The 23,005-nt window shown below is 54.5% G+C and overlaps 1 protein-coding gene across 3 annotated transcripts in view; it reads right to left on the reverse strand.

The window, feature by feature from the left end:
* IGF2BP2 (insulin like growth factor 2 mRNA binding protein 2) overlaps positions 1–23,005 on the reverse strand; it is a 101,484-nt gene that overhangs the window by 30,097 nt on the left and 48,382 nt on the right. For all 3 annotated transcript variants that reach the window (XM_039488297.1, XM_039488296.1, XM_039488299.1), the window contains exons 3-7: positions 12,819–12,867; positions 11,333–11,384; positions 7,580–7,643; positions 3,447–3,719; positions 13–147 (exon numbers count right to left, since the gene is read on the reverse strand). In XM_039488297.1, coding sequence (XP_039344231.1) covers positions 13–147; positions 3,447–3,719; positions 7,580–7,643; positions 11,333–11,384; positions 12,819–12,867 — 573 coding nt within the window. The remainder of the gene's footprint in view (positions 1–12; positions 148–3,446; positions 3,720–7,579; positions 7,644–11,332; positions 11,385–12,818; positions 12,868–23,005) is intronic.

The following is a 23,005-nucleotide window of genomic DNA, read 5'->3' on the forward strand; positions in this document are numbered from 1 at the left end:
CGGAACACTTACGATTTAGTCTCGTCCGCTTCTTTCTGCATGATATCGAGGATCATGCGGCATGCTTCAGAGCACCCTTCGGGGCTGGCGTGGATGGTGATTGGCTTCTCAGCAGCACCGGCATTCTCCTTCCGATGGATGTCTACCCTGCACCAAGAGAATCAGCACAGAGAACCCGAGATCAGGCTGACATCATAAGGAACTTCAATGAAGCATCAAAGATAGTGCATCTATTTGCGTTACATTGTGTTTACACTGCTGTCTACAGACAGTACCTCTGAACCAGGAGTCACACTCATGCTGCTGAAACCAGCTCTGAACCAACCGTCCTGAACGGATCAGAATTCAGCAAGTGGCTGCACTGACAGTTGGGCAGAACCGTGGAACACTCACCAGATGCACTCACTATTCAGGACAGGTTTGTTAAACTTTTTGCAGGAATCCGAGCCTAAGTTTTGAACGATTGATGGCCCAGGTTTGCGTGAACCCAGACTGATGTCTACTAAACATGGGGTTTCAAACAGTGTTGGCACTAAACCAGGTTCACCTCAGATTTGACTTTAAGATTTGGGGTTCATTTGCAAGTGAAAATTAAAGAGAATGAGTGGGTGGGGGGAGCTGAGCCAACACAGATCAGCACAGAGCCGGTCCCTAAGATGCAGAGCAGAGTTTTTCCGGTTCCAGCAGGTGCCAGTACTGTTATACGTTCTTCTCCTCAGCTTCTTCGGGATCCACCAGAATACGGCAGGGCAACGGAGCTCTGCTGCGGCACCACAGGCCTGAGGGCAGGGAGAGGCGTCACAGCCGCTGCACAGCGCAAGTGGTATGTTAAAAACCAAAAGGGTAAAGTGAGTGCGTGAGTGTGTGTCTCTGCACGTGTGTGCATGTGTTCATCCCAGCTGGAGAGGATGACCCCGCTCTGTGTGCACGTGTGAGCGCTGTTCTCTTTGTTAGGAAATGTCTTGTATATTACAGAGGAATAGTCACACTTAGGCAGCATCACATAGGAAAAGAATTACACCAAGAGAGGGATTTGGCCTTCAGTTTTGGTACTCTTGGAGTCAGCTGTGTCTTAATTAGGGCTTTCACCTTCCCACAGCTGATTGTGACATGACAGGAACAGACCAGGGGTCCATTTAGCCCAGCTAGCCTTCTCCAACAGCAGCTTGTACTGGATGCTTTTGAAGGAGACCAAATATTCCCCTAATGCACCTGGCCATATGTGCAACTCTTGTTCTCTCAGACCCTGGCTGGAGATCAGCTCACGCCAGCAGGCTGGACTGTGGCTTCACTCCATAGCCTGCATTTTGGGGCTCCAGGAGATGTACCGGGGAGGGCTGTGCTGCAGGGGGAGCCCGGGAAGCATTTGGGCTGCTAGCCAGGGTGCAGCATGCATTTCCCTCACTCCCCACATTGGCTCTGCTCTGCTGGTCGGTGCGTGGCTACAGACTGGTCCTCATGCTGCCCACTCTGGTGTGGCTGCTGCTGTTGAGGACACTAGCCTGGAGCAGCTCTTGTGCTCACTCGGGGTGCGGGAGAGCTGTGGCTGAGTCCTGCTCAGGGGGGCGGAATGGGGAAAGTGCCATGCTCCTTCTCCTCCGACATAGGGCTGATCACAATTCGTGACAGCTGCTACAAGGCATTCGGTTACTCCGTGTAACCCAGGATGTTAGTCTCCCTCAAAACAGGTCTAATCCTGTTCAGGCTCTTGAGAAGATCAATAATTTAATGATAACCTGTGGGAGTCGCTGATGCAGGGTAACCAGACAATTGTATGTCACATTAATGCTGAGTACCGTAATGGATCTGGTAGCAGCATCTTCTCTTATGACTGCCAGGCTGAAGCTACAAAGGTTAGCAATCCTCAGTGTGTTTCAGAGTGAGCTGAATACCAGCTGGGGTCAAGACATTTTTTTGCCCAAGTAGGTGTATAATCAGGATTTGAACATTTTCCTCTGACGCTGCTGTCAGAAGTAGGACACTTAGAGGAACTAAATGATTGTGGATCGGTTCTGGGATGATAATTTCCTTGTCCTGCTATGTCTTCGTGTACAGGGTCAGGCGACAGATGATGACTGATGAATTTTGGGTTAAACACAAATAGCTTTGGGCAGTAACAAACTGGAGAGGGAAAACTGTGAAGAAAATCAGAATGTTACGTACATGTTCAGCATTAGGGAGGCAGATCTGAAAAACCCCACCAGCAGCAGACTCCTTCTTTAAACACCACAAGATTAGAGCAGGGGGAAAGAGTTAAAGTCGGACGCACAACCCGGACGCTGCAATCTACTAGCAATTCTCCCATTTCCAAGTAATGTACCCCTGACACAGAGCAATCCTCTGAAGCCTCTACTTCTCATGTCAGGGATTTTAGAAAGTGCCCTAAAAGCATCGCTCAGGAGGGCCTTGCTCACTAATGCTGGGATCAGCCTCATGCCACTTGGGATTTTCTTCCCAATTTGTGTGTTCCTTGCTAGAAAAATGGGCTGAGATGACCTGACTCTTGGCCTATCTATGTTGTGGGCCCTGCCCCTGTGCTGCGACGTGTGCCAGCATCGCACAGCAGTGACAGGGCTCAGTCTCTGAATGCGCACAGCCCGGCAAGAGTTGCCTCCTGATTCTGGCTGCCAGCAGCGCTCAGGCATCCAGCCATTACACATCTTTTCAGATACAACACACGCTCTGATCAGGAGTAGGGAGCCCTGTTACTGATCTCATCCAAGAAGAGACTCTCCCTTCCATGAGCCAATGTGAACGGTTTGGGAACTGTGACCCCAGGCAGGAGATGATCTTGTGACCAGACACCAATTTAATTCAAACTAGGGTGTCTGGCCACTGGCCAGCACTGCATGCGGTGCCGAGCCAGCCTGCCCCAGAGGAGCTTGGGAATGCACGGTGTAGCACAGAGGCATGGTCCCTCCCCTAGCAGCAGGGTGAACGGGGCACCAGCTCCGAGAATTGGGCCACTTTTATTCCTGTGCCTAATTTCAGGGGAGGGATAGCTCAGTGGTTTGGGCACTGGCCTGCCAAACCCAGGGTTGTGAGTTCAATCCTTGAGAGGGCCATTTAGGGAACAGGTTTTAAAAAAACAAAACAAAACTGTCTGGGGATTTGTCCTGCTTTGAGCAGGGGGTTGGACTAGATGATCTCCTGAGGTCCCTTCCAACTCTGATAGTCTATGATTCTATGATCTATGACTCCCAGGTTGGACTGTTCTGGCCAAGGTACTGTGATGGCCAGCACTGCCGTGCTGTGCGCCCCCTGCTGCTGATTGCTACCATCCTAGACATCAGACTGAGACAAGGCAGCATTGCGTTAACAGCACAGGCAATGACACATTCCCGGCATACAGGCGAGCGCGCTCTAGCGCACCCAATCTGAGCTGGGCAGCTACAGGCCACCTGCGGAGTCCTGGGGAAGGAAACACAACCGTTCGCAGTACTTACTTGGACTGGGTTTGCTTAGTGAGGTTCTTTATGGTCAAGCCCTCCTTTCCTATGATCGCACCAACAAACTGCGTGGGGACCAGGATCCGCAGTGGGAAATCGAGCTGTTTGGGCTGTGAGGAGCCCCCCGGGGAGGAGCCCCGCTCCCTGGAGGCACGGCCCCCCCGGCGGGACCGCTGAGAGGGCGGAGGGGAGCTCACCTCTTCATCCGGGATGTAGGAAATCTTGAAGGAATAATTCTCAAACTGGTGGCCACTGAGCTTCTCAATTGCTCTAAAAGGTAGAGAAAAGAAGCCACTGATTAGGCCATGCACTAGCGGCGGGTGCCAGGCCTGAGGCGCCTTTGCCAGGAGGCGAGCCACTGACCTGACCAGGTGCAGAGACTGTCCCCGTCCCTGTGGACTGGGTAAATGGCCACACTGTCTGGGCATGGTCCGGGGTCTCTCCTAGGAGCATGGGCATCCCTAGAGCAGAGATCTCATGGCTCCCCAAGCCTGGGTCTTCGCCTCATCAGAGCCATCCAAATGCCTCAGACAGTCACAATATGTCCAAAGGGTGTGTATAACCCACTGCCACTTGGCAGGGCTCTGTTCCCCTCAAAGGCGCGTCCTGCACCCCTGCTCTGCACCCCTTAAAGGCATGTCCTCTGTGCAGCGCTCTATCCCCCAACCCCTGCTCCCTGCCCTGTGCCCCTCAAGCGCACGTCCCCCACCCCTGCTCCCCGAGGCGCTCTGTGCCCCCGGAACACTGCGGGGGTGATGAGCTTACTGCAGCCTCGGCTAACTGATGGCTGGTGTGATCCTATCGCAGCTGATGGAGCTGCACCGTGAAGGCATTAGTGCAACATTGACTCAGTAGCTCTCCCCAGCCCCTCCCAAGGCTGCCCAAGTCCCACCCCAGACTAGAGAGACCGCTTCCCCTTCTCCACTCCTCAGCAAGGGAGCACGCCAGCTCCATCCCAGCCTGGCAGGAGACAACCAGGCCAGATGGAACTTGCACAAGTAGGGGTCCTGGCCAGTTCTCCCTCCCCGCAGCTCCAGGAGCGCCCTCCGCCCCAGCTCTGTAACCCCCAAACACCCCTGGAGACTCCCCAGGCAACAGCCACCTGCTAACAGCACTTTCCTAAGCCCACCATCGAGGGTGAAAGTAACTTAAAGGACTTACTGGTACGCTGGAATCCTTAGCAGGGGGCGGGGCCTCAACCAGAAGGGGGCGGAGCCTAACACCAGAAGAGGCGTGACCTTTAAATCCAGCTACTGCAGTAGCAGTGGAGCCCCAGGCCCTTTAAATTGCTGCCTGAGCCCCTGGGTAGCAGAGGCGGCTTAAAGAGCCCAGGCTGATGATTTAAAGGGCTGCTGCTACCCTAGAGCTCTAGCAGGGATTTAAAGGGCCCAGGGCTCTGGCCACTGCCGGGAGCCCCGGGCCCTTTAAATCACAGACTGGGGGAAGCTGCGCCCTGCTGGTATGGTCAGCTGTGTACTGGCTCTTGCCGGTACGCCATACCAGACCATACCGGCTTACTTTCACCTCTGCCACCATCTGGCTAGCTGTGCTCCACCGGCATGCGCCTTCCCTGTGAGCCTTGCCAGACAGCAGAGATGGGACACTGGGAGCCTAGCAGCAAATCAAGTGTCACCAGTGGCTGGAGCCACACTGAACACAACAGCCCTCAGTGTACATGGAGGGCACTGGGTTTAATCTTCCTTATATATCCTAAAGCCGGCGTGGTCAGAGCAGCTGATCAGCTCTGCATTCCTGGCCCTCCGCACAGAGGGGCATAGCCTATGGGGCAGCTTCCAGGATAGGGGCTGCTCTACCTAACCAGCACAGGTGGGACTAGGAGCCATGGGGCTGGAAAGCTGCCCAAGCTCCACTTCGCACGTACGCTGTAAGGTGCTGTATAGAACAGTCCACATCCCAAATTGGACAGCCGCTTGGACCGCTCTCTGTGGCCAGCCCCCTCCACCCCCGACAGCAGAGCGAGGCCAATGCTGAGCCTCTCTGAAAATCCAGTTGGCACCCGGCTCCTTGTGGGCTACCTGCAGTTCCTGCTCCTGGAGCTAGGGCAGGTTCTGTGACCAGCGGCACAGAAGTGGGAGAGCGCCGGGGCGGGGGTGTCTCAGACCAGCTGATGGGGACATGGGTCCCATGGATTTCTGGGCCAAAGAACTTTCTAGCCCACTCTGACCCACTGACAATAACGCTGGCAATTCCCCCAAGCCCAGGGCAAATGGATGGGGGGGTTCCCAGCCGGTTACTGAACTCTGACCTGGGAACAGCTCACTCTTTAGTGCCAGAGAAAGCCAGGGGGGGATGGGGTTCTGGGTCCTCTTACAATAGCGAGGCCGTAGCAACCGCTCAGTGGGAAGCACTCGAGGATGCTTGTTGAAAGCAGATGACCAACAGAACCACCTTGGATTCGCAGAGCAACGGAAGGTGCTGGGGGCTCATCCAGAGCGATGCCAATGGTAATGGAGCAGGGAGCTGCTTACTGCCCCTACTGTGCAGTGAGAGCTTGCTACGGGGGAGGAGCTGAAGGATTCGCTCCGGGAATGTTAGGTAACGGACCAGCGGGAGCTGCGACAGAGCAGCTGGCCCCGGGGGAGTGCAAGCCGGATGGGAGATGTCTGACCCCCCTTCCAGATACTCCTTGTTCTTCAGGACACAGTGAGTTTCTGGGATCTCCAGCGTGTGATGGCTTCAGAGTCTCAGCTCACCAAGGGCCCAGCCCTGCTCCCTTTCTCACAATGAGCAGATCACAACACCACAGATTGTCCTGTGGGTTTCATGGAGTGGTGGGGTGGGGGCTGAAACAGGCCCTGGCCTGCAGTGACCACTTGTGTGTGACTGAACATGTGAGCCAACGTGATCTCACCAGCAGGGCTGGCTCCTGGCCGGGGCCAGCTGAACCATTCGCCCAGGGCAAATGACAAACAACGCCAGCGCCGAGGGACTGGTCACAAAGCAACTGGGCATGCAGCCACTTGGTGGGCACAGTGCCCCATCCTGCACAGCACAGGGGGGAACCAGGAAGGGCCAGATTCTGCCTCCCTTTTGCATGCTGAGCAGTACTTTCCTGGGGAGGGCATGGGGGAGTGAACCCATTGATTTCAGTGACCCCCCCACCCCCCACAGTACCTAGATATGCAGGGACATTTGGAACACTGCCAGCGCCTCCTGCCGGGCGCCCTTCCAAACTGTGCCAATCAGGTGGCTTAGTTTGCTGCATATTTGGCCAAAGTACTGGCCCTACTGAAGCCAATGGGAGTTTTGTTATCGCCTTCGGCGGGGCCAGGATTTCACCCCTGGACAACACTGAACCTTTCGACTGAGCCCAGGCAAGGGGCAGTGCTAGCTGCTCCACACCAGGAGCACTGGGATGGACTCAGGGCTTGTCCTCCACACACAGACACTTAGTGTGTGGCCAGCCAGGATGCCAGCCTGCTGCACATTAACTGACCACGTGTATCCTGCCAGCGTGCGCGAAAAGCTCTGCAGTGCACACGGCCATACGGGGCATCTGATACAGGGCCCAACAAAATCACATTCTCCGGTTCATTCAAATCGCCTTGGACTGTCAGTGGAAACAAAAACTAGCGAAAGGGTCCTAAAGAAGAATGGGGCTTAGCCAACAGCTTCACTAATGATCCAGAGAAAGGAGGAAACTCAGTTTATACTAAATTATGAGAACAGAAAATAAAACCAGGAGGCCTAGCGAGACAGGACGAACTGGCAGAGCAGTAAGAGCATGAACAGAATCTGGACAAACGCAATCTGAACATCTAGGGAAAATAATTTGGGAAAAATGAGGCTGAATTTCAAGGAAAATCTTCCTGAGAGCAAGTTCAGTAACCACTATGGGATCAGCGACACCCCCCTCGCGTGGCACATCCCAACCAGGCCTTCAGGACCTATGTCTTTCTCCTCCCCTGAGTCGAGGGGCAGGTCACTGCCAGCATGTCAGAACACTGGCTCAGTCACAGGCAAACCCAGTATTTGTTACATGGAAATAAATGAGCCCCGCCCCAGCGAGATGGAGCGACAAAAGGTGAATGCAAGGAAAGGCACTGCCCGGAGGGAGGAAGAAAGAGAGAGGGTGAAAGGAAGGATGAAAGAGAACAAGAGCCACTTACACTTTTGCTTCTTCTTTTGTTGCATAAGTTACGTTGACAACAGCCGTTTCTGTGTCTGTGTTGACTAAGGGGAAAGCAACACATGCTGGCATTAGCTCGTGGAGAGAAGGTCTTTGTCACCTTTTCCTGGGTGACAGTTGCTAAGCCGGTCAGCTGTTCCTGGCCGGGGTGGGTTTGATTGCTCTTTACAGTGAGAGGCTGGGAGGGAAGCCATTCCCCTGGGCCGGATGCCTGCGATGGTGGGCTTGGTTAATCTTTGCTCACTGGCTGATCTATGCCCCCTGTGGATACGAAGTTCAGGAGTAGCTGGGTGTGGGCCTCATTCTTGGAGCTGTACACTCTGCTCCTGCCATCTGAGGCCTGTCCTGCGCACCAGCTGGGTCACAGCGGGGTGTGTGTCGCTCTGTCTGGCTGTGGGTGGAGGTGAATGAGTGCCCACTGTTAACTGTGATGAGAACTCCAAACTCATTTTCTTTGTGACCTGGTCAGCAGCTTTTAAACCATTGTCTCTAGGTGCTGCACCAGTGATTTAGTATCCCCAGCCTGTTACGCTGGTAAACAATTCTGCTCTTTGATGGGGCTGAAGAACAGCTGCGTCCAGGGGAGGATGAGCATTGATGCATGGTTAATGCAGGGCTCTGTCTACTGCTGAAGGCGAACAGAAGGGATCGCCTTTCTCCAGGAGTCCTCTCTCTAGCCCAGCTTCACCCCATGGCCAGGATGTTTTATACAGACACTAAATTGCAAAGGGAAACTTTTCTATTTCCTACTGCAAGTGGGCCAGGGAGTCCAGCCCTTTGATCACTGCTGCCCAGGCTGGCAGGTGCTGGCTCTGTGCTGCGTGACACAGCTGAGGAGAGCTGAGCGTAGCTAAGTGAAGTGGCCCAGAGAACAAGGGGCAACAGAAAAACAAGATGCCCTTGGCTGGCGTCCTGTGGCATTATCAGGAGCCCAAGTGCCCCCCACGCTGGCTCTGAGCAGCCGGTGAATGACTGCTTGGGGCTCTCTCTCATGTGCCCAGGGGAAGTTTCCCATTCTTGGTAGGGCGGGATTCCTAGCGGAGTGCAGTGATTCCTAGCGGAGGGCCGTCCTTACCCTTTGGGAGAGAAGAGAAGCTCTTATCTGAACCAACAGCAGTTGCCGGGAGCTAGGACGGGCCTCTCCTGGGCGCTGCCTGGCATGGACCTGCTGGGGCACTGGGGAGGGCGCTTGGCCAAGCTTCTCTGCTGTGTGGCTGCCTGTGACTCTTCTCTTCACGTCCTGTGCTTTTTGGGGACCCAACCCTCTGCCCCCACACTGCGTGAAACATCCCAGGGCTTTCTCCTGCCCTCTCCCCTGTCCGGGCGGGATGAGTCAGGAAGGTTGGTCTGTGCTAGGCTAGTTGCTGCCATCACCCTTTACCCTATGGTTTCACAGCCGCGTGGGAGCTGCACCCTGCAACAGCTGGAGAGATGGGAGTCTTGGGTTCTAATCCAGGCTAGGCCACTGATCTGCTGTGGGATTTCAGGCAAGTCACTTAGACGATCTGTGCCTCGGTTTCTCCACCTGAGCATCACACTTCCCTAATTCACAGAACTCTTGCAAGGGCTAACGGAGGCTCAACGGATCTCAGAGAAAAGGCAGTAGACAAAGGCCAAGCAGTGTTACTGTTATGCAGTTACAGCACCCCCGGTGGCAGGGGTGGGCAAACTTTTTGGTTAGAGAGCCACATGTGGGAATAGAAATTGTATGGCAGGCCATGAATGCTCAGAAAATTGGGGTTGGGGTGCGGGGGCGGTGAGGGCTCTGGTTGGGGGTGCGGGCTCTGGGCTGGGGCTAGAAATGAGGCATTCGGAGTGCAGGAGGGGGCTCTGGGCTGGGGTCGGGGTGCGGGAAGGGGTGCAGGCTCTGGCTGGAGGTGCAGGCTCTGGGTTGGGGCTGAGGAGTTTGGGGTGCAGAAGGGTGCGCCGGGCTGGGATGAGGGGTTTGGAGGGCAGGAGGGGGATCAAGGCTGGGGCAGAGGGTTGGGGTGTGGGGAGAGGCTCAGGGGTGCAGGCTCCGAGCAGCGCTTACCTCAAATGGCTCCCAGAAGCAGCGGCATGTCCCTTCTCTGGCTCCTATGCAGAGGTGCAGCCAGGCAGCTCTGCACGCTGCCCCATCCGCAGGCACCACCTGTGCAGCTCCCATTGGAGTGCTGAAGGGGGACATTGGAGCACATAGGAGCCAGAGCGGGGCCATGCTGTGGCTTCCGGGAGCCACGTGGAGCGGCCCCTGACCCTGTGCCCTGGCTGGAGTGTGGAGTGTGGCAAGCCCCAGATCCCACTCCCTAGCGGGAGCTTGCAAGCCAGCTTAAAAAGGCTAGTGGGTCATAGTTTGCCCACCCCTGCTTTAAAGGGTGGTTTATACTCAGAGGCTGATTCCCAAAGCTGCCCAGAGGACCTAGATGCCCCTGAGGGGTTTGAGATGCTCCGCCAGAGCGCCCAGTCCTGAAATCCTTTCTCTGGCAAAAATACCACTGACTTAATGGGGCCATTTATCCTGTGGCATGGATCTGATCCTGTTCTAGGCTCAGCTCAACAGGGACCCTGGGGGATTTCTCTTGCACTGATCTCTCAGGCACTGCCGAGAGCTCACACCCAATGCACCGCTGATGTCACAGAGAGGGGCTCCAGGACAGCTCTGGTAAATACCTTGCACTATGAGTACAGAGTACGGAAAAGTCTCATTAAAAATCAGACATAAAAATACTGCTCCTGCCCACTGTGTGCAACTGCCCCAGGAATGGCCTAGCAGAAAACAAAGGCACCCTTTTAGTCTGCTAACAGAGCTTTTGGAACATGCTCTAGGTAGCTGCTAAGCCCTGCATCCCTGTGGTGCAGTCTTGCAAGATCATGTGTCCACACATGCGTGTGTGCACGTGTGTGCACACGTGTGTATTGCCTTGGAGAACACTTTGCAAATCTCCATTACTTGCTTGAGCACAATGGGGTGCAGCTCTGATGAGTGCAGGATTTTGTGGTGCCCCCAGGGCCAGATTCTGGCAGCCTCATGCAGGGGGAGTAGGCCTTTACCTTGCTAACAGACCCAGCAGGACTGCCAGAGAAATGAGGCACTCCTACTCAACAGCAGCTAGCGCTGATGGCAGGATCAGGCCCCAAGCCACGCATCACTTTATCAGATGAGCCCAAGTGTTATCAGCAAAAGCTGAACTGCTGCCTGGTCTCAGAGGGCCTGCGGCCTGCCCTGTGTGGGCAGCCCCGTGCCTGGCAATGTGGAAGCACGGAAAGAGGAGGTGGCTGGGTGAGGATAGGTTTGGGGATCTCCTGCCAATCCAGGTACTGTCTAGATGGCTTCTGGATTCCAATGGCCTTTTACTGCCAACCCGCACTGCTCCCGAGTCAAAGGGCTGCAGGCCATTTGGCTCCAGTCTGCACGACAGCCAGAATCCCAGATAATGGGACTCACGGCAGTGGCACTGAGCAGGCCCGTGTCCTGCAAGGCGGCATGCCACCATCCCAGCCCCGCCCTGACAGACAGCGTGGGCTTTTCTCCCCTCCTCACCTACAGACCAGGTAGGAAGTAGCTTGGAAACCCACCTACTGGCAATACAGCCGAGCTAGGAGCACTTTGTCCCACTTTGGCCTGGTCCACAATGACCAGGCAAAACAGTATCATGTATCTGAAGAGATGGGCTGGGCAGGGACTGAGCATAGAGATTTCCAAGGAAGGGGTGGGGGGGACGACGACGGACGATGCCACCTACCCATTTCTTACCTTGTTCCACATTCTCTACTGTCCCATACTGAGCTAAAAGTCCATCTAGCACCTGAAAGAGAAAGCATCAAGCAATGCAGGGTGAGTCATCCTGGAAGGGCTCCCAGGGTTAAAGACCTAGCGATAGGGACCCTCCCCTGTGCATCTGGCTGACGTGGGGAGCAGAGCAGAGTTCCGGCTCTACCTACACAAGACAAGTATCAGAGGGGTAGTTGTGTTAGTCTGTATCCACAAAAACAATAGTTCTCGGATTTTTGTACTGGTGACCCCTTTCACACAGCAAGCCTCTGAGTGCGACCCCCCTTATACATTAAAAACACTTTTTTATATATTTAACACCACTATAAATGCTGGACACAAAGCAGGGTTTGGGGTGGAGGCTGACAGCTCATGGCCCCCCAAGTAATAACCTTGCGACCCCGAGGGTCCCAACCCCAGTTTGAGAACCCCTGCACGAGAAGTCCAGTGGCACCTTAAAGACTAACAGATTTATTTGGACATAAACTTTTGTGGGTTAAAAAACAACAACACTTCTTCAGATGCATGGAGACATGCACTAACGCTCCAGCCAGGATGGAGACATGCATCTGAAGAAGTGGGTTTTTTACTCACGAAAGCTTATGCCCAAATAAATCTGTTAGTCTTTAAGGTGCCACCGGACTCCTCGTTGTTTTTACACAAGACAAGTGACCGGTTGCTGACTCTGTGTCCTCAGCCCCTGTTGCCTGAGGTTCAACACGCCCAGCTGCAGGGCTGGATGGACCAAACCACTTTTTGATTCCTGGCAGAGCATGCCCTCGGGCACGTTCTTGGAGGGAGCGCTGACAATGGCTGGGCCTGGCCTTCTGAGTAGGGAAAGACGTCCTTTTCCTAGTGTAAACAGGCACTGAAGCCCAAATGAACCTGCAGCTGAGTCTCTCAAGCACACTGTCCCTATGGCAGCTATTGCTGGCATCAGAATTGGACTCAGCCACCTCCAAACCTACTGGGTCACCCCAGCAAACATCGCCACAGCAGGAACAGAGGGGAAATGCCACCTCCAAAGAAACCCTGGAAGATGCTGCAGGTACTTCCCCAAAGCCCATCACGTCAGCTCCATGCTGGGTCTGGCTTTGGTCAGCTGATGGCAAGGAACCCAGGGCGCTCCCCAACATGAGCCACTCCCCAGCCTGGCACCTGGTGCCAGGCAGAAGCAGCAGGTGAATTATTTTCCCAAGGCAGCTCCTCTCCCAGGACTGCGATACTGTAGCCACTTTGAGGAGATGGGACATCTTGAGCTATAGCCAAGCCACACCCACACCGTGCGGCTCAGGCTAGGAAACACAGTGTCACCGGAACAGCTTCTGCAAAGGCTGCTTTCTGCTTCCCTCCTCAAGCCACCGGGAAGATGCCACAGGACAAAGCTCAGACTGCGCTTGAAGCTCCTGCCCAGCCTCCAAGGTTTATTCAGATGCAATGACTTTGTAGGAAGCAGGAATCTACTTACCTCCCACTGTAGGTGAGGGGGGATGTTCCGGATCTGAATCTTCCTGCTCCTGTAAAGAAACCAGCACAGATTAGCTCAGACACCACTCCAGCTCCTGGGCTGCCCAGCCAAGCAGCTATCCCAGTCGGGGGTGCACGTGGGATATACCATCTGAAACTCTAGCGACACACCTGGGGGACCACAGCACAAGTGAGGACGGTAATGGGCAGGGCTTGGGAGTGTAGCTGCTTACACCCAAGCTAGTTAACCCAGGTGCTCAGAGCCAGAGGCCAATCCTCCTCACTAATGCTCCAGCCAGGATGTACTGTGAGATGCGCCACCCCCATGATTCCCCTCACTTACTCATTTGTCTCACAATTAATGTGGAGGAAAAAATCCCAACCCTGCCCCTCCCCCGGCTGTGAAGCAGTAACTCCCGTCTGCTAAGGGAACAGGTATGATGGCATTTTACAGAGCATGAAGCAAACCCAGTGGCAGGGTAAAACGCTGCCTGGGTGGTGTTGGGAGTACAGAAAGAGCCCCAGTGCTCCCAGACAGTTCTCTGAGAGCAGGAGCCTTGTCTGTTTCAATCTCCTGCGTTCGCCCGACACCCAGGAAAGCCGATGGACGGCTGGCACATGTGCGTATCTGCAATTACACACGCACTCATGCTCCAGGGTTGGGTGATCAGGTCGCTCCCTGGAGGAGTCGAAATTTTACCAACAATTTGTCCCTTCCTTTGGAGCCACGTGCAAGTCTTTTGCATTGGAACCAACAAGGTGGGGCACAGCAAGGGGAGGCGGCCCAGGAGGCAGTAAGAATGCTGGGCCAGGAAAATCATGGCAGAATTTCCTTAGACACAACTGCAGGGAGAGCAAATTCTGCCAAGACAAAGCCCATGGTGCTGCAGCTGCACCTAGGGCCACGGAGGCAGAGGCCTCTACCTCTGGAGCCACTGGCAGGCGCGATTTGGGAACAACACATGGTTAGAGGAGACAGGCTGCAGCTGAAGGAAAGGGGACGGGCTAATTTAATGCCAGCCAGCACAGGGCAGTCGCCAGGCTCTTAGCAGAGGTTGTGCCTACACTGGACCTGGAGGTAGAATTTCCAGCTCAGGCAGACATACCCGCGTTAGCGCTGATCCAACAGTGCAGATGGCAGGAGGGGCTGGCTGCCCCCCATACACAGAGTTTCACACAGGATCATGCTCTCGGGGCGACCAAGTCATGCTGCTGTTTTTAGTATATTACGGCGGGCACATCCGCCTGAACTGGGAATTATGGCACCAGCTCCCGTGAAGCTGTACCCAGAGAGATGGGGTGGGCAAAGCAAACCTTGTCCATACTCTCTGATTGCCATGGGCATTAGCAATCCCACTGTGAGACCCCGGCAGAGCCTAGGCGTGGGAGTGTTTACCGCAATGTGGCTAGGTGAGGTCATATCCTGGTAGGCAAGGGGTACAGTGTTGACCTCTTGGTAAAACCTACCAGCACTTTGCCTCCACTAGGGTTTTCCAGCGGGACAGCGCATGCACATTGGTTATCCTGCTGTAACCCCCCCTCCACTGACAGCGAAGATGGAGCTGGAGACAACGCCAGGGCAGTGTTTCGGGCGGAACTCTCACACAATGGAGATTTTCCACTGAGAGGACCTGACCTCTGCACGGCCTGGTGGAGGAACCACGATCGGATCGGAGCTGAGCCAGGTTTCAGAGAACGCTGCAGGATTCACCTCTGTGCAACAACCAAACCAGGGAAGGATGACCCCGCCGGACCCCCCAGGCAGGACAAGTTGCTGCACTGCAACTGGCACAGAGCAGTGTCCACCGAAGTCCACTGTAGACAATAATGCACATCTGACTTCCAAGACACACCATTCATATACTATGGGATGGCAGAGTGCAGCTAGGAAACTCCAAGATGTCAGAGCTAGCCACACATTTCAGGGTGTCTCCTCCAGCACCTCTCCCTTGGCTTTCTGCCCTGGGTGAGAGCCCCACTGTCATCGAAGTTCAGATTCCAGCCACGAAAAGCCAGCACTGATGACCTGCAGTGACATCATCATTACTAATCAGCCCTCCTGAACAAGCTCGGGTGCATCACGACGTTAGGACAACACACTGCCTGGAAAGGTCATGGGAGAGAAGCTGGGATGACACAGGGACCTGGGATCACTCAGAGGCGTTGCGGGAGGGAATGAAAAGCAGATGATCTCAGTCGGTGTGGGTAGATAAAGTGTATCTGCCGTGCCCTGGATACTGATGAGGCGTTTTCTACGGCTTGACTGGGCCCAGCCCTGCACGGGTGTGCCGGGGGTGAGCAAAGCCTTCCTCTCCCTTGGGCATCAGTGCAGAGGCCGGGCAGAGGGCACGCAACCATGGCCCATCCCCACTACTCCATCAGTTCCTGCAATCCTGTGAGGTCTGGGGGGCCCCTAAGCATAATGGGCCAGATTTACAAAGGGATTTCAGTGTCTAATGGGATTTACATAAGTGCCTAAGCAGGTTAGGTGCCTAACTGCCTCTGTTAATCTGGCACAGTGCCCCAGAAGTGCCCACTTTAGGCACAGTGCCACCACACTGCTGGCCACCAGGAAGCCCTCACCAAGTACTCATCTCTCCTGCTCTGAAAGGGGATCTAACATCACCACAGCTTCTGAAAGCACCTCCAGTCTCTGCAGCAAGGCTGCTGGTTCCTGCTGCTAGCTGTGTTCTCCGGTGACTCCAAACCAGCATCGCCTACACCTCCTCCAGCAGCAGGGCAATTAGAGCAACTCCTCTGTCCCCCTCCAGCAGTGGGGAGCAACAACGGTTCAATCAGAGCATGGAGAGCGCAGCACACTAAGGAAACAAGGCCTGGCTTTGCCAGTGCCCCACCGCCCCAGGGCACACAACGGGGAGCTGACAAACTGCCTTGGAAATTATTCAAATGCCCCTGCCAGCCAAGCCAGTGGAAATTCACAACTCCTGCAGGTTAGTGAGGGGGCGGGGGGAGAGGGAGGAACATTTTCTGTTCTCCCCACAACTATTTTCCCAACCCCCAAAGCAGTGCTCAGAGGTGGGAAACCTTCTGCCTTGTACACCTCCTCTGGCTGGGGGGCACCCGCCTGGGGCTGGGACAGGGGCATTTATCCCTCGCTCCCCTTCCACCAAAGCACAAGGATGAGCAAGAGATGCATTGCTAAGCAGAGGTGCCACATGTGATCAGCCCCGCTCTGCTGCAGAAACAGATACCAGGCACGGAAAAGACTCAGCCTTGGGAGGTGGTGTACCAGTTTTACCAGCAGGAGTTTGGGAGAGGCACAGTACTTCTGAGCAGCAACACCACACAGACCTCACATCTGAGAGATACAATTGGCACTGACTGCCCCACATCTGCTCCTGGGGGGCATCCCAGTTCAGGGACCTGCACCTGCATTTCCCCTCAGAGGTCCAGCAAGGGCCCCCAGTCTCAGGCTTCCAGCTCCCTAGCTGCTGCCTTTCCTGGGTGGAGTCCAGCACCTCTCTCCCTTCTGACTGGGGTATTCCCAGGCTGCCTTCACTGTGTTAGTCCCAGCACAGACAGCTCTGCTTGCTTTCTCCTCAGAGACTGGTAACAATGATTGCTCCAGATATGTTACCACCCAACTCTTTCTAAGCCAGCCCACTCTATTCTTCAGGTAAAACGCCTTACAGAAAAAAGGTATCAAAACAATACAACAACCTGCACCCCTGCTAACAGCTCACCAGGCATCAGTCCCTCTCCCATTCCCCAGGGGACATCTTTGTGGTCACTAGTTCATCAGAGCTTCAGCTCAGAACAAGGAACCAGTCTTACGAGTTCATTACCCTCCCTACTCCAGAAGGTATGTCAGATCCAGTCTGGCAAGTCCTATGTTCACATCCTCTGCCCTTAAAACCAAGGTCCCAGGGTCCCTTCCATCTGCTACCTGGTGCTTTCAGGATTTCTCCTCCCATCTCGAGCCCTATAACAGTTCCGCTCACTCCTGCAGCCAGCGCAGTCAAAGAGGAGCAGCTAACGGTTCCAACATGCCAAGGATTCCCCACCAAGCACATTTCCCTGAGGCTAGAGCTAGCAGTGCTTCTGGATTGGCCCTGGTACTGCTGGTCACTGTCTCCCGGACCATACTGGCAATGCAGAGAAGAGCAGAGAACAGGTTGATTTGTCTAGAAATCCTCAGTTCCAGGGAATCCGTTCATCCACACTGACAGAACTGTCCAGCGAAGCGGCTGGAGCACAGCGCTCCATGGACTGAACTTCATTTGCCCTTTTGCCTTCAGAGGCACAATTCCTGGGCTTGTCGGGGCTCCACTCACTTTGACATGCTGCACAATGCGAGATGAGCCGCATTAGCACCCAAAGCGAGGGCAGGGCACTGGCCATTTTTATACATTTGTATCGCAGCCAAACCTGACTGGAATTTCATGGGGCAAGGAAAAGACACTTCCCTGGTCCCAGGGCCCTGCTTCTGCTAAATTTCAAAAGCCTGCTGCAAAGGAAACCTCTCATTTCTAAAGTCAAGAAAAAAACAGAGAGAGAAAAGTCCCTTTTCCCCTGCAAAGGACTGGCTCCTGAGGTCCTTCCTCAGGAGGAATGTCCATCAACTGCAGTCGCTCCCAAGGATTAGTGGATGTCTGCATAATGGTAGGGAGCCCCCTCCCGGCACTGCGGCCGAGATCTAGGGCTTGGGGAAGGGACTCACTCACTCCCCCTTCCTTGCAGGATTATGCTGCGCCCCTCCCCCCACTAAGGAGAACAGAGTTGCTGCTGAGAAGGTGTCAGTGTAGCCATCACTTGTGTCACCTGAACAGCCGGTCCCTCGGTCCTGAGCCAGGTGTTTCCATGGCTCCCCTCAGTGGAGGCCACTGAGTGGAGCATCCACTGCCTGAGGACCCTTGTAAAGTCCAGGCATTCTCCCGCCCGACAGTCCTAGTGGTGTCACGGCCTGTCTCCGGTAACCTGCCCCGCTCTGCCAATAGATATACAGCTGGAGCGCTCCAGAGTGCCGAGCGACATACCCCGGGTGCAGCACAACAGCTGGGGCAGAGGCCTTCTTCCCCCACAGCCACAAAGACCAGAAACATCAGCACTCCCAGTACCTCAGCCAGCAGACAATGACTACGAGAAATGACCCTCACCCCAAGTCATGCCTGGGAATGTGCCCCCTCCTCAAACAGATGGCATCTGCAGTGTGCCTCGGTCACCAAATCTGGGGTATTTTGGACCAAGTTCCAGAGCCTGAACACCCTGCCATCTGCCCGCTCCCTTGGATAACGAGGAAGAGCCAGCTGTGGCAGCGTGGCATGGGGCAGAGGTGATCCCTCAGGTAGGCCAGTCCCAGGCCACAAAGGGTTCTGTGGGTCAGAACCAGCCCCCTGATTAATAACATCCCTGGGTCCGTTAACCTTGAGGGCAGAGCATCCAACCAGACCCTTGCCCTGGCAGGAGAGATGCTCCAATCTCAAAGCACATGAGGTAACGGCTGCTGACCCAGGGCTAACTTCCACTTGCCTCACCTCCAATGCCAACCCAAAAGCCAGGTCCCGAGTGTGATCAGCTGCATGAGCTGAGCCAGTGGCTACTTGGGATAGACCAGGAGATGTGGACCTGGCTCAGAAAACTCATCCTGGGCATGCAGAGGGAAGTCACTGAGAACAATTGATCTCTGGGTGTCTGTTGCCACTGCCACAGGATGCAGAGGGGGCAGCACAGTGGGGCGAGTGGCAAACGACAGCCAGGGACCGTCATGCTCCGTAGCACACTCATCAGATCCCATTTTGGAGGGGGAAGCCTCCTACCCCAGAGATCGGATGCAGTTACCCTACTTTAGTCCCTGCCGTACCAGCGGGTGACAATGGGGTCAAAGCAGGCCCAGCATCAGCTGCCTGGTTTGGGGCACACATGCCTGAGCAGCTACCCACCATGAGCGCAGTTCACACCAGTGCAAGGAAGGCTCAGCCCTCTCTGGACCTTGAACCCTTCACTCATCGTGCCACTGGAATGACTCTAACTTGGCCTATCCCCTACTACCTGCTTTGAATACAGCACATGCCCACCCCCACCTGCCTCAGGAATCTTCTGCCCATCCTCCGCCACATGCTTTGCCTCCACTACCGCTGCTCCCTCTCAGCGGCCTCCCCTTGGGTCCATGTGCCAGCTCCAGGTCAGTCAGAGTGTTGCAGTCCCGTCCTCACTGTCTAGAGTGATGCAGTCATGTCTCCTCAGCTTTCCTCCTAGACGCTTTGCCTGCGAGTCCCCCTCACCCCCACCCCACTGGGATCTCACCTCCACTCCGGCCTCAGCCCTCTCCTCTCTGCTTGCAGTGCCTGAGGCTCTTCCACGGATGGCCCAGTGGCTGCTGTCGCTCCATGGAATTGTCTGCCTAATGCTCTCCATTCCACTAAGCTCAAACCCCACCTTCCATGCTGCCTGCAACCAGCAAACAGCCAGCTGCTTCCCACACCAGCATGGCCCTTCCTTGCGGGCTGCCCCACCCAGGCCCATCCTTTCTGACTGGACTGCCATCATTCTAGCTGTCGTGTTCATGGCACATTTCACAATTAAATGGAATTGTCTTCTGGAGAGCCAGGAGCCTCAGCAGTGAAGGCCAAGACAAGGCTTCAAAGATCAGGATGATTTCCACTTCCCCCCACCCCAACGAATTCTTGGAAAAGCCCCTTGCACCCCTCAACTTTTGCATGTGAGCTGCAAGCTGAGGAGAATGTCAGACGGCCTTTGTGGGGAATCAGAGGTAGCTCCGGAGAGACAAGGCTTAGAAAACAAAACTGCTCGCTCTAGAGAAAGTCGCCCAACTCTTTCGGTCACCTCGTCGCTGGGAAGAAGCCTGGCCTACAAACTTCCCATCAGTTTCCTTCAGGAGCCTTTTGCTAGACTGAGCGTACAGGGCTAGTTCTGAAAGCCATGGCCCTCATTCCGAGAGCTATTCACTTCCAAAACCAGCCCGCATGAATTCTCTGTCCACCTTCGGTGAACTTTAGACCATTTACCAAAGGCCTGACAGGCTTCCCCCAAGTAGATACGTTCCCCATAAAGACTCAGCATTATCTGCAAAGCTGGAAGGCCCACAAGGCCTCCTGCAGAGATTATAACGCCTGCAAAACTGCTGCCACAGAGATTATAGCCTGTGTCTGAACTCCTGCTCCTTTCACGAAGAGCTAAATTCTGCCACCCTTACTCATGGCCAGCAGCATCTTAATTTGCACGTGGCTCAGTCTACTCACAAAGTAAGGCACTGCTCAGAGTGAGTAAGAGTGGCTGAGGGTAGCTCATAGCTACAGTTGTCTCCAAGTTTCCTCCCAAGCCTAACCTGAAAACGCACAGCTGGAAGATACAGGAATTCTCCATCTACTTCCCGCAAACTGGTGGCAGAGATCTGACTGCCCCCGTTATGCACACCCGGTAGCGTCTTACACTCTCTTCAGTGGGACCACTCACCGAGTAATGTGCTACTCATTATGCAGCTTCTAATTGACATAAACAACTTTGCCAATGGCATGGCGAACCTGTCGAAACATCACAAAATGACAGACTTGAATAGGTCAGAAAAGTTGCCCCAGTGCAAGTTCGGGACTTTTCTATGCTTGCAAGCACGCGTGTGCATGTGAGAGAATGAACTTTCAAGCTCTGCCCAATTCACCAGCCTAGCTCAATTTTTTCCCCTCGTCATACTCAGGAAGGTTTATTTTTCACAAGGAAACTATTAGAACTCACCAGACAGGCTAAGCAAAGAATGCATAGCACAGCAGATGCTGGTCTGATTCGGCAGCAGAGAGCTGTATTGAAGCCCTGTTGAAGTTTGCTTCCATAAAGTTTCTATCAAAAATTCTCTCAGAACAACTGAGGATTCATTCCTATAACTCCTTTAAAGAACAAAGATCTCTGATCCAAAACCTCCTGCAAGTAAAACACTCCAAGTCTGAACAAAAACACTTGCACCATAGAAAGTTGTGATTAGTATAAAAACAGACACCATAGAAAATGATTAGTCAGAGCAGCCCTCTCCAGTTGGTACAGCACTACAGTTAAGCAGCTGGAAATTAAACCTTTCTGCTTCTGTCACTCTGAGACTTGGTCTATTCTTAAAAATTAGACCAATGTAGCTATATCACTCAGGGCTGTGAAAAATTTCACACTGTATTAGGTCTCTAGCATAGACGCAGTTAGGAGAGATGGATTAACTACAATTGACAGAAAAACCCCTTCCATCGCAGTAGGAAGTGTCAACACAGTAGCTGGGCCACTGTAGCGGTGGCCGTGTAGCTGCGCTGAGCTAAAAGACAGGCAGAGTCTTGGCAAATTCAAACTGTCATATCAGTCAGGAAACAGGCTGGGGACAGGGCATAGGTAACGCATAAGGGGGACATGCCCCTCTCCCCGGATTTCTGCTTGGCCTGGCGTGGGGGAAGGGAGACGGGCTTTGTCCTTCTCCCGCTGCACCTGCCCCCTGCACGCTTAGCCCCTGTCCCTGGTAGGGAGCAGAAGGGGCAGGACCAGCCACTTCTCATGCCAGCCACCCTGGGTTGCTGCTCTGTGCAGTGCGACGGCTGCCTGTGAGAGCCCAGTTCAGGAGGCAGTGGCAGCAGGCTGCTCCGTCCCCCCCTCCAGTCCCGGGGACCAGGCCTGAGTGAGTCGGAGTCCCCTCTCCCTCCCAGCACGTGTCCGGCTCACTTGGCCCCTGTTGGGGGCGGGAGGTAGGCTGCCGCCGCCTCCCCAGCCGGGCTCTCTGAGGCAGCTGCTATGCTGCACAGAGCAGCCACCCCAAGCAGCCAGTTTCAGTCCTGTGAGAAGTGGCTCCCTCCCGCCCCCTGCCCAGGTGCCAGGGAGAGCAGCCGAACGTGCTGGGGCGGAGGCACAGTGGGAGAAGGACAGAGCCCCCCCCCTCCCCCCCCGCACAGGTAACGTGGGGCAGGGAGAGCATGGCAGCCTTGGGCTGGGTGGAGGTGTCACTGGGCAGAGGAGACACATGGGGCAGTCACGTGTCTTCCCCTTTGATTGTACCCCTCCAGTATCGGAGGCACGAGTCGTCTATGTGACATGCATGCAACTGGGAAAGACAGCAGTGTGCTAGGGAAATGGAAAGCACTGGAGAGAAAAATGCAGGGGCTTCCCTGGAACAGAAATCCACAATCACTTGATCCCAGGAAACAAACTGAGAGTAATAAAAAGAGAACCAGACTAAAGGTCAAATGCCACAGCTAACTCCAGAGACAGAGGGGTACACCTGGGGTCCAGGTCTGCTCTTGCCCACTGATTTCAATGGGAGGCAGAGGCAGGTAAAGTGAGAGCAGAACCTGCCACTGAAAGTGAACACAAAAGAGGAATGGATGCCAGATGAGAACAAGGCAGGACTGCTGAAATAACCGGGGAGACCAACATGGACTATACAGAAGAGAGGAGAGAAAGACGAGGGGAGAGGAGCAAGTGAAGGGGGCAGAGAGCAAAAAGTGGGGACTGGTCCTGCCCCGCTACGGTCAATGGGAGCTGTACTGCTGACTGGATTGGGAGCAAGACAAGGGGAAAAGGACCGGAGAACGGGAAAAAGCCCAAAGCAACCCAGCCCAGGCAGCCAGCGCAGTGTGCGAAAGGCCTATTTACACACAGTGAATGATCTGATATAAATGCCAGCAATATTACCTCTTTCTAGGGAAGGTTTCTAGAGACAAGAACCCCCCAGGTGTGTGAGATCCAGCAGTTTGTGTGTCCATCACCAGCATCCTGACATCTCCCCATGTGGCCACAAGAGGGCACATGCTCCACAACATCAGTGCAGGAGAGTGCACCCCGTGGGCAAACCTCTATGGTACATGTGTATTTTCCCTGGAGCAGTGTGTGTGTGTGTGTGTGTGTGCTGGGTGCACACACTTCTTGGGTGGCTGCAGACACTTTGGTCCCAGGTGAACACACTAGGGACACCTGGGAATCTGGTACAAGCACCACCTTGTCACATAACACTCCTAGCACATCAATACGTTTTTGATACGGTCTAGCCAGTAAAACGAGTATGGGCTGGATGAATGGACTATAAGGTGGATAGAAAGCTGGCTAGATCATCGAGCTCAACGGGTAGTGATCAATGGCTCCATGTCTGGTTAGCAGCCGGTATCAAGCGGAGTGCCCCAAGGGTAGGTCCTTGGGCCGGCTTTGTTCAATATCTTCATTAATGATCTAGAGGATGGTGTGGACTGCACC

Source organism: Mauremys reevesii, linkage group 9, assembly GCF_016161935.1.
Source record: "Mauremys reevesii isolate NIE-2019 linkage group 9, ASM1616193v1, whole genome shotgun sequence".
NCBI lineage: Eukaryota > Metazoa > Chordata > Testudines > Geoemydidae > Mauremys > Mauremys reevesii.